At 47.4% G+C, this 11,555-nt stretch overlaps 1 protein-coding gene across 1 annotated transcript in view; it reads left to right on the top strand.

The window, feature by feature from the left end:
• The first annotated feature begins 713 nt into the window (after positions 1 to 713).
• tshz3b (teashirt zinc finger homeobox 3b) overlaps positions 714 to 11,555 on the top strand; it is a 48,891-nt gene continuing 38,049 nt past the window's right edge. Inside the window, exons 1-2 of the mRNA XM_086190455.1 lie at positions 714 to 2,092; positions 2,555 to 3,016. Coding sequence (XP_086046581.1) covers positions 2,977 to 3,016 — 40 coding nt within the window. The 5' untranslated portion in view covers positions 714 to 2,092; positions 2,555 to 2,976. The remainder of the gene's footprint in view (positions 2,093 to 2,554; positions 3,017 to 11,555) is intronic.

Here is an 11,555-nt window from a genome sequence, read left to right as displayed (position 1 = left end):
CTGTCAGGCAGCGCGATGGCTCAGAGCCTCGCTGACTATAGAAAATACACCTTTCTGCTTTTTTAATTAGTTAAATGAGCTCCAGAGGGAGACGGAGGAATGTAAAAGAGCTCAAATGAAAATAAAACCCCGAATTAAACGAGCTAAATTATCTTGGATATTGAATTGTAAAAAAAAAGGTTTTTTTTTTTTAGAAAAATAAATTTTGATTTTTTTTTTTAAATTGACAAAAGTTGCATTCATTATAATAAAAACAAATCCGATTTCCTTTTGCACAAAACATCGATCCTCTATTTGCCGGGACGTCTCTCATCTTTCACACTGACACATCACTTCTTTTCTCACTACTGTAGAATATTCTTTAAAATCCAAAATCAAATCAAGTCCCCCTCAAGAACCAGAGTTGCACGTAGTATTGGAACAATTTCAGGGGGGGGGGGGGTGTAGAAGTATTTTCATGTCTGCGTTCGGCGACTTGAAGGTGTTTCCTGAAGCTCAGTCAGTCAGACGAGCTCTGCGCGCGCGTGTGTGTGTGTGTGTGTGTGTGCGTGTGTGTGTGTGTACAGTGGGGTGGGAGGGGTATTGTAGTATCGCAAGGAATGTGTGTGTGTGTGTGTGTGTGTGTGTGTGTGTGTGTGTGTGTGTGTGTGTGTGTGTGTGTGTGTGTGTGTGTGTGTGACACTGATGGATGCGCCAATGGAGAGACGGACAGATGCTTGGGCGGATCTAACGGCGCGCGGTGGAGGAGCGGCGCACACATTCGCGGCGAGATTTGGAAGAAAACGTCCACCTCCGTCGGCGCGGAGAGTCACCAATCACCGAAACCTCCCACCGAACCGGTGAACGACGAGGGTGAACTGAGTGACAGACTCCCCCCCTCCTCCCCTCTCCCCTCCGGTTCAACCCGAGCAGACGCGACCGAGGAGATCCCAGAAAGAAAGCCGTTTCTCCGGTAAACTGACGCGGCGGCGGCGGCACCACATCTGGCGCGGAGAGGGAGGCAACTCACCCGCTTCTCCCAGAGCCCTCGCTCTTCTTCTCTTCTCTTCTACGTCGTCGTCTGGGTGAAGCCACGCGGAGGATTATCTGAAAACACAGGAGGCAGGAGGATATACATATATAAATATACATATGTTTATGTATATTTCATATATATGTGTATATCCCTTCTTCCACTACAGAATCCAAAAACTACACTTTAAAAAGTGGGAGAGAGAAAGAAAAGGAGCAACCTCGACAAGCCTGCTGAGGCGGCGGCAGCAGCAGCAGCAGCAGCAGCATCTCCAGCGAATCTCAGCGCGCGTCTGGACTGAGGAACTTACCTGAGAAGACTAAAGTACCGTCCAACAAGCTCAGGAGGATTTTTGTTTTGTTTTGCTTTGCTCCACTCCGTTGGAGGAGGAGGAGGAGAGCGGAGCGCGGCGTTACGTCTGATTCATCGCGTCGCTGATTTAAATAGTTCCTATCAGGAAAGGGGAAAAAAGGGGGAGAAAAGTCACATCAGCGGCCAAGAGAGTGTTTGGCAGAAGGCAGATCCGTGCGCTCCAGCCTGCCTGCCTGCCTGCATGCATGGGAGCCCGTCCCCTCCTCCTCCTCCTCCTCTTCCTCCTCCTCCTCCTTCTCATGTACATTATTACAACAAGGGAGACCCAATCAAGCACGTATCTCATCGATTCACGCACACGCAGTTACAGTGGACACGCACACGCGAGCGCTGACTGACTGATTTTTTTTTTTTTGCCGGATTCTTTTTTTTTTCTTTTTCAAAGCAACTAAAATAACAACGCGCTGGGCAGCGTGTGAGACCTCCTCCTCTTCCTCTTCCTCCTCCTTCTTCTTCTTCTTCTTCTTCTCCCTCCTCATCCTCCTCTTCCTCTACTGTCGGGTCCTGAGAATAACAAAACTGAAGGAGCTGCATGTGGCTTCTCCTCCTCCTCCTCCTCCTCCTCCTCCTCCTCTTCCTCCTCACCGCCGTCAGGACTTGCCAGAGGCGAGTGGATTTCTGGAAGATGCTTCCAGGCACGTTTCAGCGGCTCTTGTTGGCTTCGTGATTTACCGGGAGGCAAAATGCTCGTGGATTGCGCCACATAAAGTAAGTATGCATTCTGTCAGCCAGCGCGCGGGTGCGCGTGCGTGTGATACTGTGTATTTTTTGTGATACAGTAGGCTGCCATTCTCTCTCTCTCCCTCTCTCTCTCCCTCTCTCTCTCTCTCTCTCTCTCTGACATGACGCGCATTTCAAGGCATCACCAGAAGCTTCTGATTAACCTGCTCATTTGGAATAAACGGGTCTAGAATCAGGCGGTGACTGACAGAAGGGGAGTGAGGAGGGTAGAAGAGAGAGAGAGAGAGAGAATGGGCTGGTGAGAGAGAGAGAGAGGGAGAGACAGGGAGCTACGTGACGCCTATCAGCAGCGGAGAGGTTGAACCGTAGAGGAGGCGCAGGGCTTCAGTTGTGTCAGCTCTTGATGTGCTGTCTGCCCCCCCCCTCCTCCCCCCCTCCATGTTTGCGGACTTTTGACTGACGCCATCATTTGGTTTTTATCTCTTCAAGCTCGCCTGTTGCAGCCTCCGGAGAGGAGCACACGGAGGCACACGGAGCTGCTCAGAACCTCCCGTCTGTGTTTTTCTACCGCCGAGCCTCTCCGCGTCCGTCCAAGTCGGAGCGGGCAAGAGAGCGAGACAGCGACCGACAGAGAGAGCAGCCAGCCGGGGGAATCACTCTCCTCCTCCCCCTTCTCCCCACTCTTTTTTTATTATCCTCCCTACTGGCTTTCTCTCATCTGATTTCTTTTGTGTGTGTGTGTGTGCGAAAACTGGACACCCACCACCACCTACTCACACACCCGATCTATATGTGGGAGCCCTGAGAGCGCACCCAGGGGGAAAACTGTATCAAAGCCCCGCGGATCCCCCCAGGAAGCCGCGGATCACCGGGGCTTGAGAAGAACTCCCTGCCGGGCCCCAGAAGCTGCCATGCCGCGGAGGAAGCAGCAAGCGCCCCGGCGCGCCGCAGGTACATACTGGCTTTGGGTTGCATGGAATTTACCCCACTCTCTCTCTCTCTCACTCACTCTCTCTCTCTCTCTCGCCCTCTCTCTCGCGCTCCCCTCTCTCTCTGCTCGTGCCCCCACCACACTCATTCACTTACTTTTCATTGATATTTCCACGTAATAACGTGAAAACATAGGGAAAGAGTTTCACCGCTGCAGCTCCCCTCCACTCAACTCCTGCCTCCTGAAATCAGGCTGTCAACCACGTCTACACTTTACCACCAATTTTCAGAATTTCTAAACATTTTATTTCACCAAAGCCTTTTTTACTTTTCTTTCTTTCTTTTTCTTTTTTTAAAAACTTCACTTTTACACACCAGAAACGTTGTTGTTGTTGTGTCAGTGTGTGAGAAGATGAGTTAGGCAGTCGCTCACGCCATCATCAGGAAATTAGTCACTTTTGAAACACAAACGTCACACATTTGTTGTCAACTGAGAGTGTGAAAGCCTCTGTGCAGAGGGATGCTGGTCTCAGGAGGGAAGACGTTCAACTCTGACGCTTGAGAGACAAACCGTTCATCGGATATTCCAGAGAAAGAAAGAAAAATAGACGAGATCATGAGAAGAACCCGTAGTCACTATTCATGATATTTTCATCCCCCGCAGCTTTAATGTAGAGGTGGGACTTAGTGTGAAAATCGTGTTGTGTGATTAAAAGGTCACAGGTCAGCGGCATTGCACTTGAGCTACACCCTCATTATTGGAGGTGCAGTGTGTGTGTGTGTATGTGTGTGTGTGTGTGTGTGTGTGTGTGTGTGTAAAATGCTTATCGTTGTGCACTTTTCTGTTGAAAAAATGTATACTTCTGGCCTCATGAAGACCGGTGTTGTACTTTTGAGATAACCCCCCCCCCCCCCCAAAAGTACCTTAGGGAGAACATTCTTCAAAAGTGGAGCCGTGGGGACAGAACTGTCCTGCGCTTCCATTTTCCTGTGTCTGGCAAAGAGGGTCAGTGTCTCCTATTTCAGGATTTAATTTCTCTCCACTCATTCAACGTCTTCTTTCAGATCTTTTTTTACTCCCTCTCGGTGCCTTCCTCCTCCTCCCCTTCCTCCTCCTCCTCCTTCTTCTCTGCTTGTAGTTATTGACTGTGGAATTAAGGATCCATACCGGAGAGGTTCGGCGAGCCCTCGGGGTCAGCCAACTGTCACAGGGGCTTTTGATGCTTTTTCTGATTCCTTAGCTGGGAAGCTGAAGTCTCCTGGTAAACGACAGGAAGTCGACTCCCTTCCATGTTTGTTTCACGTCGTCTGTCTTTCCATCTTTGATTCTCAAAGACATCACTCTAACAGCTCTCATATCCAGTGTGTGTGTGTGTGTGTGGGGGGGGGGGGTGTGCATGTGTGTGTGTGCGCGTTGGCTCGCAGCATCACAAGCATGTTATTCTCATTTAGTGTTTTGATGCTTAATATTGAGATGCAGTGACCACACGAGTGCGTTTCACACACCAGTGCTCTCTATCCTCTTACAACTTCCTACCTAAAATATGTGCTCCTCCTCTTGCCTGGAAACACTTCTCTGCTGGTGTAAAGATTATCCAGCAGCCCAGCGAGGGAGTGTGCTGGAAGAGAGAATTAATGGGCAATTGCCATCTTTGATTTGACGCCTGATTGATCACCTGTCATCAGGGCGAGCCTTTGATCTGTTCATTCCCGATAAATGTCAATAAATCACCCCCCCCCCCACGCTGCCCACCCAGCCACCCCTTCACCCTCTCCAGTCTCACTCTGCTCGAAACGCCGGGCCTGCTGAAGTCATGTCTGGCTTCACAAACGTCCGTCGTCATCGTTCTTTCGCTCCTAGTCTCCGCGACTATTTTTAACCCCCCCCCCCCTCTAACTTGGAGGAGGGTGGCGTTCTTTGTCCCCGCCCCCTCAAGTCTGACTGACAAAGCAAAGTTAACTTCTTTTTTTTTTGTCCTCCTCTGATCATTTACCAGAAGCCATGACAGTCAACATGTACGTGACCCGACGGTCGGAATCACGCATGATCTCAGAGTTCATCTCATCTCCACTATAGTTTCAGGACTGAAAGCTAAAATGGGTGAGCGGTGCAAAGCGACCCCCCCCCCCTCCCCCAAAACCTCAGGCCTCCAGCACCTTCCTCTGACCACACCCATCTTCTTCTACACCTCATCTACACACCTGTGTCGTTTACCTGGAAGGTAAATGTTTCGTCTCTGGATCTTAGGATGTGACGCTATAACGGCCACAAAACAACAGCTTCTGTGGTCCCTCCTGCTACAGCCTCCAGCAGCACATTTCGCCTTGACAACACACACACACACACACACACACACACACACACACACACACACACACACACACACACACACACACACTTTGTCACGGCCAATAATAGCAAAGGTGTTTTGCGATGACGTCTTGAATTGAACGAGCATATTGTCTGATATTTTTGCCTTTTTTTCCACCTTTCTTTTAGCGAGGCTGCATCTTCAACGCTTGTCTCCAGTATGATGAATATGTGGCTTCTAAATTATATTTTAATCCACATCACATGTCCGCCCCGCGTGTCCCTCTGACGCCGCTGCCATTTTTTCTTTACATTTGAAATTGTTGTTCAGGTAATTTTCCCTCACTTGAATGGAGGGTCTAAAGACAACAGCGTGCACAGAGGATGGCCCATGGAGGGAAAGTGGGATTGTGGACTCCATAGCTCACCTTTGATTTGATTCAAGCTGTGAAAAGTTGCAATTTATGGTTTCCAAAAACACACACAAACACGTTCTACAATTACATATGTGCAGCCGAGCACGCACGCCAGACATGCTGCAGTGACTTTAGAGTACATATAAGCAAGCACGCAGCTCTTTTCACACACACAGACACACAAACACACACACACACACTCTCAGTGGTATGAAAAATGTAACTATTAGTCTAATCGGGAGGCGGAAGACTGGTTTGCTCCATCAGGAGGGCCCGTCAGAGAGACTTTGTTTCATATTTGATTTAATTGTCTGCCCTCTGACAGCCACATTCATCAATGGCCCTAATGGTCAATCAGAGGCTGCTGCCACACACACACACACACACACACACACACACACACACACACACACAGATCGAGAGAGAGAGAGCCCGATGTATTCTCAGCCCAGGGCCTTACTTGATCAAAATGTTTTAGTCCTAATGGACAGAATGGGTGGGGGTAAAGGAAGGATGGATGGATGGGTGAACGGATGGACGTATAGATGGATGGATGACTGAAAGCCTATTAATTCATCCTGAATGAGCGAGTGAGTGTTCCGGACTGAGAGAAAATGAGGCATTTATTTCTTTGATGAGCGGATGAGAGCAAAAACACGAGACAGACTTTCGAATTTTTCCGATCTTTGTTCTTTCAACCTTCTTTCCTCATCTCCCTCCCTCTCTCCCTCCTTCCTTCTCTCTCACAGCTGCAAGTTATAAGGTTGGGAGGAAGTGCATGGCATACAGGGAGTGATGACAAATTGATTGCGCCGTAGTGATGGCAGGAGTTATGGGAGGACGGCAAATGATGGGCCTTGATTAGGAACTTGGGGGGGGGTGTTATTTTGCAGCAAAATCTCTTCCTTTCTCTCTCTTTTTCCTATCGTCTATGTCGCCGGTTCAGCCTCTCTCCCCCCGAGAATCTTGAAGTGTTAGCGGTTAGAGGCAGCAGGTGTAGCACGCTGAGCTGCAGTGATCCGTTCAACCATCAAATTTGTTCAAATGAGATAATCTGGAAAATCAGGTTAAAGGCCAACGTGTTTATTGAAAAGGTTCCTTTAATTCTGCTGATGTGGAGATATAAATATGTTCAGTTGTGTGTCACGTCGCCACATGGACGACGCTGCAGCAAACTTCTCTGTAGGGTGAAGGGGAAACAATTGATCTGACTTTACACTCTTCCATCTCCATCCTCCTACCACCCCCACCACGCCACCCCACCCCCCCCCCCCCCCCCCCCCCCCGTGATGGAGCACACTCAGCCGTCTAAAAAGAGGAGTTGTTTTGCCAGCTTCATTAGCGTTCTCCTAATTAGCCGAGCATCTGATGGATCTCTGACAAGCCTAATGATTGGAGATGACAAGCTCCACACACTGTCACGCTCGCCAATTAGGTCTGCGGCATAGTTGGATGTAATCAACTTGATCTTACACCATCCTCATTTGCCCCAGTTAACCCCTTCCTTCCTGTCCTCCTGTCACCCCATCACAAGGGAGGATTTCCTCAGAGGTGGCGAAATGTTTGCCCTTAAATTTTTCTTTATAATAAAGAAATCCGCGTGTGTGTGTTTGTGTGTGTGTGTGTGTGTGTGTGTGTGTGTTTGTGTGTGTGTGTGTGTGTGTGTGTGTGTGTGTGTGTGTGTGTGCGCACGCCTGCCTTCGAAAGCTAGCTCTACCTCACAGCTTGGTTCTGTTTCCTGAACATGGCTGTTTATTTTCTCGGAGCTGCTAACATCGGGACAGGACAATGCGGAGGCGAGCGGCGGGCTTTTGTCCGTGTGCTTCAAAGCTGGACGAGACCAAACAGATCATTGTTGTGAGAGAGGAAGCTTCAGCATCAAAGATCTAGTTTATTTTCTTACCTGTGTTTTTTTTTTAGACTCTTCCAATGACTTTTATCCTTTTAACCACAAAATCTTTTGTTTTAAATCCAGGATATTCAAAATGAAGGATGTTTAGCAGCTGCACGGTGTTAGCGTAGCAGTGTGTGTGTGTGTGTGTGTGTGTGTGTGTGTGTGTGTGTGTGTGTGTGTGTGTACTGCAGATTGATGACGTTAGCACTGGTCATTATTAGCTGATGACACTTTCCCGGAGTGTGGGGGGTGATTTTTTTTTTTTTTTTTTACACGTTTCAGAAATCATCAGCATGGCGTCCAAAGAAGCTAAGCATGATTTATGTAAATATTAGCATCAAGACAGATCTGGTTCTGTCTAACATGAGATAGATGGCACCCGAGGAGGAAAAGCAACTGATTTCTGTGATTTCTCTGCCTGTGTGTGTGTGTGTGTGTGTGTGTGTGTGTGTGTGTGTGTGTGTGTTAGATGAGAGTGGGAGATTAATCATGCTTGATGCATGTTAACGTTGCACTCGTGGTGGATCTAAGTCGAGATGCAGTGGCCCATTTAAATATACTCACACACTCTCTCTCACACACACACACACACACACACACACACACACACACACACACACACACGAGGGAGGCGGGCTCTTTTGCACCTACAATGTAGATTTGGCTTTGAGTAGTCCACTGTAGATTTTATTAATGTTAAACGTGTTAATATGTTATGGTTTATTGTCGTCACAGGCAACAGCGTCTAATAAAACATGTAAATATAATGAAGCTAATTAACCTTGTTTGAAGGAGGCCTGGATCGTTCTCGTCATAATTAAAAGAGTGTTTTAAAATCAGCACCTTTTTAATTCGGGCTTCGCATCTACACACAATTAGCTGTAATGTAATTAAAACTGCTCGTCATTTCCTGCTGCTGTTTCAAGGAATGTGTTGATATTCATCATCAGGACATCACCTTTGTTTTGTATTTATAACAGAATTCATGTTGTATCTTTCATGTATAAATACCTCTACCCTATATACCCCTCATCAGCACAAGGTAGTGGTAACGTATCTGAATACATGCGTTCCCGTTTTGCTGTTTCCTCGTGTTTAGGAAGGGAAGGACATAATTTTCATGGTGTCCACCTGTGTTTATCCGTATGTACGAACATGAGGAGCATGTCCAGTTGTTTTTGCACAGATGTTTCCACATAGAGGACATCAGCATCTGTAAATATCGGCTGTCAGAAAAGGCAACCCTAACTGCTCTAACTGCATCAGCTCAAACCTCTCCTCCCATATGAACCTCAGAACTCCGGCTTTGCATTTATTCCTTCTCATCATCACACACGGTCTTCAACTCCTTTGCAGATATCAGTGTTCATCTTACGTGTATTCTGTAATATTTTCCCATATGAATTTAGCTCCGTGTCCATAACCAGTTCTGCCATTGTGACTTGTAGCTTCTCTTCATATGTAACTCCTTCTCTTTACGCTCTCATGTGCAGTGTTTCATCAACAACATGTTTGTCCTCCAGCTCAACGTGAGCTGCACATGTCTCACCAACATGTGTATAATTATTCATTAATCCACGTAGCACCACTTTATAATGCATGCGTGTACTCTTCGCAACATGTATCACTATGAAACTGCATTTCATTGCATTCAACTTACATTTAATCACAGTAAAGTCGGCTTTAATTCCCCAGTAAATCAGTTTAGGGAGACGCTCGCCTGCAGGACGAGCTGCTTCGTCGCTCTGTCGTCTCATGTCCATCTGCAACATTTCAAAGCTGCTCATCTAATATTAATAATATGACGTTTTATTTTTTCAGAACCTTTTGCGGGATCCAAAGACACTTAAGATATAAAAAGACAATACAGAAAGATATATAAAATATGTAATTTTTTAAAGACTATTTGATTAATTGTTGCAGCTGTTTTGGGATGGGTGGGGTTGCAAGGAGGTGGGGGGGCCAGAGGGGCCAGGCAGCGATGGCAAACGCCCTCTAAGGTGTGGCGCATGGTCCAGGGGGTGGAGGCGGAGAGGTTGTCAGAAAATGACCCGAGAGACGGTCGAGGAATCACTCAAGGTTACTGACCCTCAGGACTCGAGTGCGCGACTTATTCCTTCCTGACTCAAACTAAAAACTTTTTTTTTTTTAATCCCTGCTGTCTCATGCGTCGGCTGCTGATGGATCAAACTCCAACCCAGGATAGTTTTCTTAATAAAAGATACAAGTTTTCGTGAATTAGTGCAGAATGTATGAAGTAAATGACTGGACTCAGAGGTGCGTGGGGACTGTCTGGCTCACTGATATTGCTGCGGAGTTTCCTGTCTCCTCGTCGTGACATATTGTCATTTATGGGGTGGAATTGTAGCTGTTTATCAAAAGCAGAGATGCTCTTGAGTCTGATTGTTTCAAAAAGGCATCACACATTTCAGCAGCGGTTTTCTCTCGTCTCAGATGTGATACTAACCGCTGCAAACTACAGTCGGCTTCCCAAGGAGTCTGGTTGAAGCGAGCACCTTCAGTATGCTTGATACTTGTTTTATTGTTTGAGTGATACTTGAGAGATGAAGATGACGGGAAACACGGGCAGGGGAGAGATGACGTACAACGCTCACCAGGCGTCTTAGCTAGCACGCTGCCTCTCTCTGACCACGCTCCTTAACTGTACGTTGCAGAGCTCAAACACCTTCATCCCCCGACCGTCTCCCTCCTCGTCCCGGCCTCAGCCTCGCTACCAGCACTACTTTGTGCAGAGTGAGTCTTTCCCAGGCTGCTAACTGACATTGTGATTAGTTATGGCCTTCCGTGCTTTTCTTAGTGCTCCTGCCCCACAACGCTTCGCCACAATGAGCTGAGAGACGGCGAGGGAGACGCTGGGCGAGCAGTTGCATAGTTAAATATTCTATCATAGGCAAAGACAGAAAGGGAATGAGATTGTAAAAAAGATTATGTGCACGGGCAGGACGAGAAAGTAGGGGGGAATGAAAAAGCAAGCAAGTAGACAATCATAGACAGACAAGGAAGGGAGGGAGGAGGAGAGGCAGGGAGGGCAGCCAGGGCTCCCTCACCCCTCCTCCCTCCCTACCTCCTCTTCCTCCCTCCTCTTCCTTGAGGATAAGTGGCTGATGGTTTATAAACAGTGTTTCTTCCCCCTCCTCTCCCGGAATCTTCCGTCATGGCTCCCATTAGGTTGACAGCTGTCAATTAGAGCTCCCTTGGTCTGGCGCGCTGAACGTTATTGCAGGCAGTTGATGCTGTCATTTTGCTCCCAGTTTCGCCTTGAGCGTTATCACGAGCGCTCAAACAGTCAATAGCTGATGCATCAGCAGTTATTTCTTAAATTGGCTCACAAGGCTGCATCCTTCCCTTATTTTTTGCTATCCCCCACCCCCACCCCCTAAATCTTCTCCCTCCCTTTCTCTATCTCTTCTCCTCCTCCCCAAAGATTACTTTGTGAGGGAAGAGCAATGGGTTGTTCTTATAGCTGTGTGTGTGTGTGTGTGTGTGTGTGTGTGTGTGTGTGTGTGTGTGTGTGAGAGTGAGTGTAAGTAAACTGTCACTGTCTATTGAAAATACCGATTTCTACATTTTGATTTACAAGTTAAAGATTTACTGTAAATGTTTGAAATAAAGCAGTTTTCCTTTTATGCTGCATGAGCAGTGAAAATTGAACTGTGCTAAAAATTCATGTTAAAAAGCGGCACACGGATTTATCTTCTGGGTGAAAGCAAACGTAACTTATTGTCTCGACTTATGCGTTCGGCACAACAAAGTACTGTTTTAAGGACAATGTTTGCTCTTAGTACATGTCAGTCAACTTCGGGGTACAACGTTGGTTCGTACTTGGATGCTGTCTCATATTGTGGTCGAGCGTTTCATGTAGAAGAGCTACCAACACACAAACCTGCAGCTGGTCGGAGCTTCACACCCTCGCTGTCC

Source organism: Aulostomus chinensis, chromosome 2, assembly GCF_037954235.1.
Source record: "Aulostomus chinensis isolate RoL2024-O1b breed Wild chromosome 2, RoL_Achi_v1.0, whole genome shotgun sequence".
NCBI lineage: Eukaryota > Metazoa > Chordata > Actinopteri > Syngnathiformes > Aulostomidae > Aulostomus > Aulostomus chinensis.
Note: the sequence above shows the minus strand (reverse complement) of the source record. Positions and strands in the feature narration are given on the sequence as shown.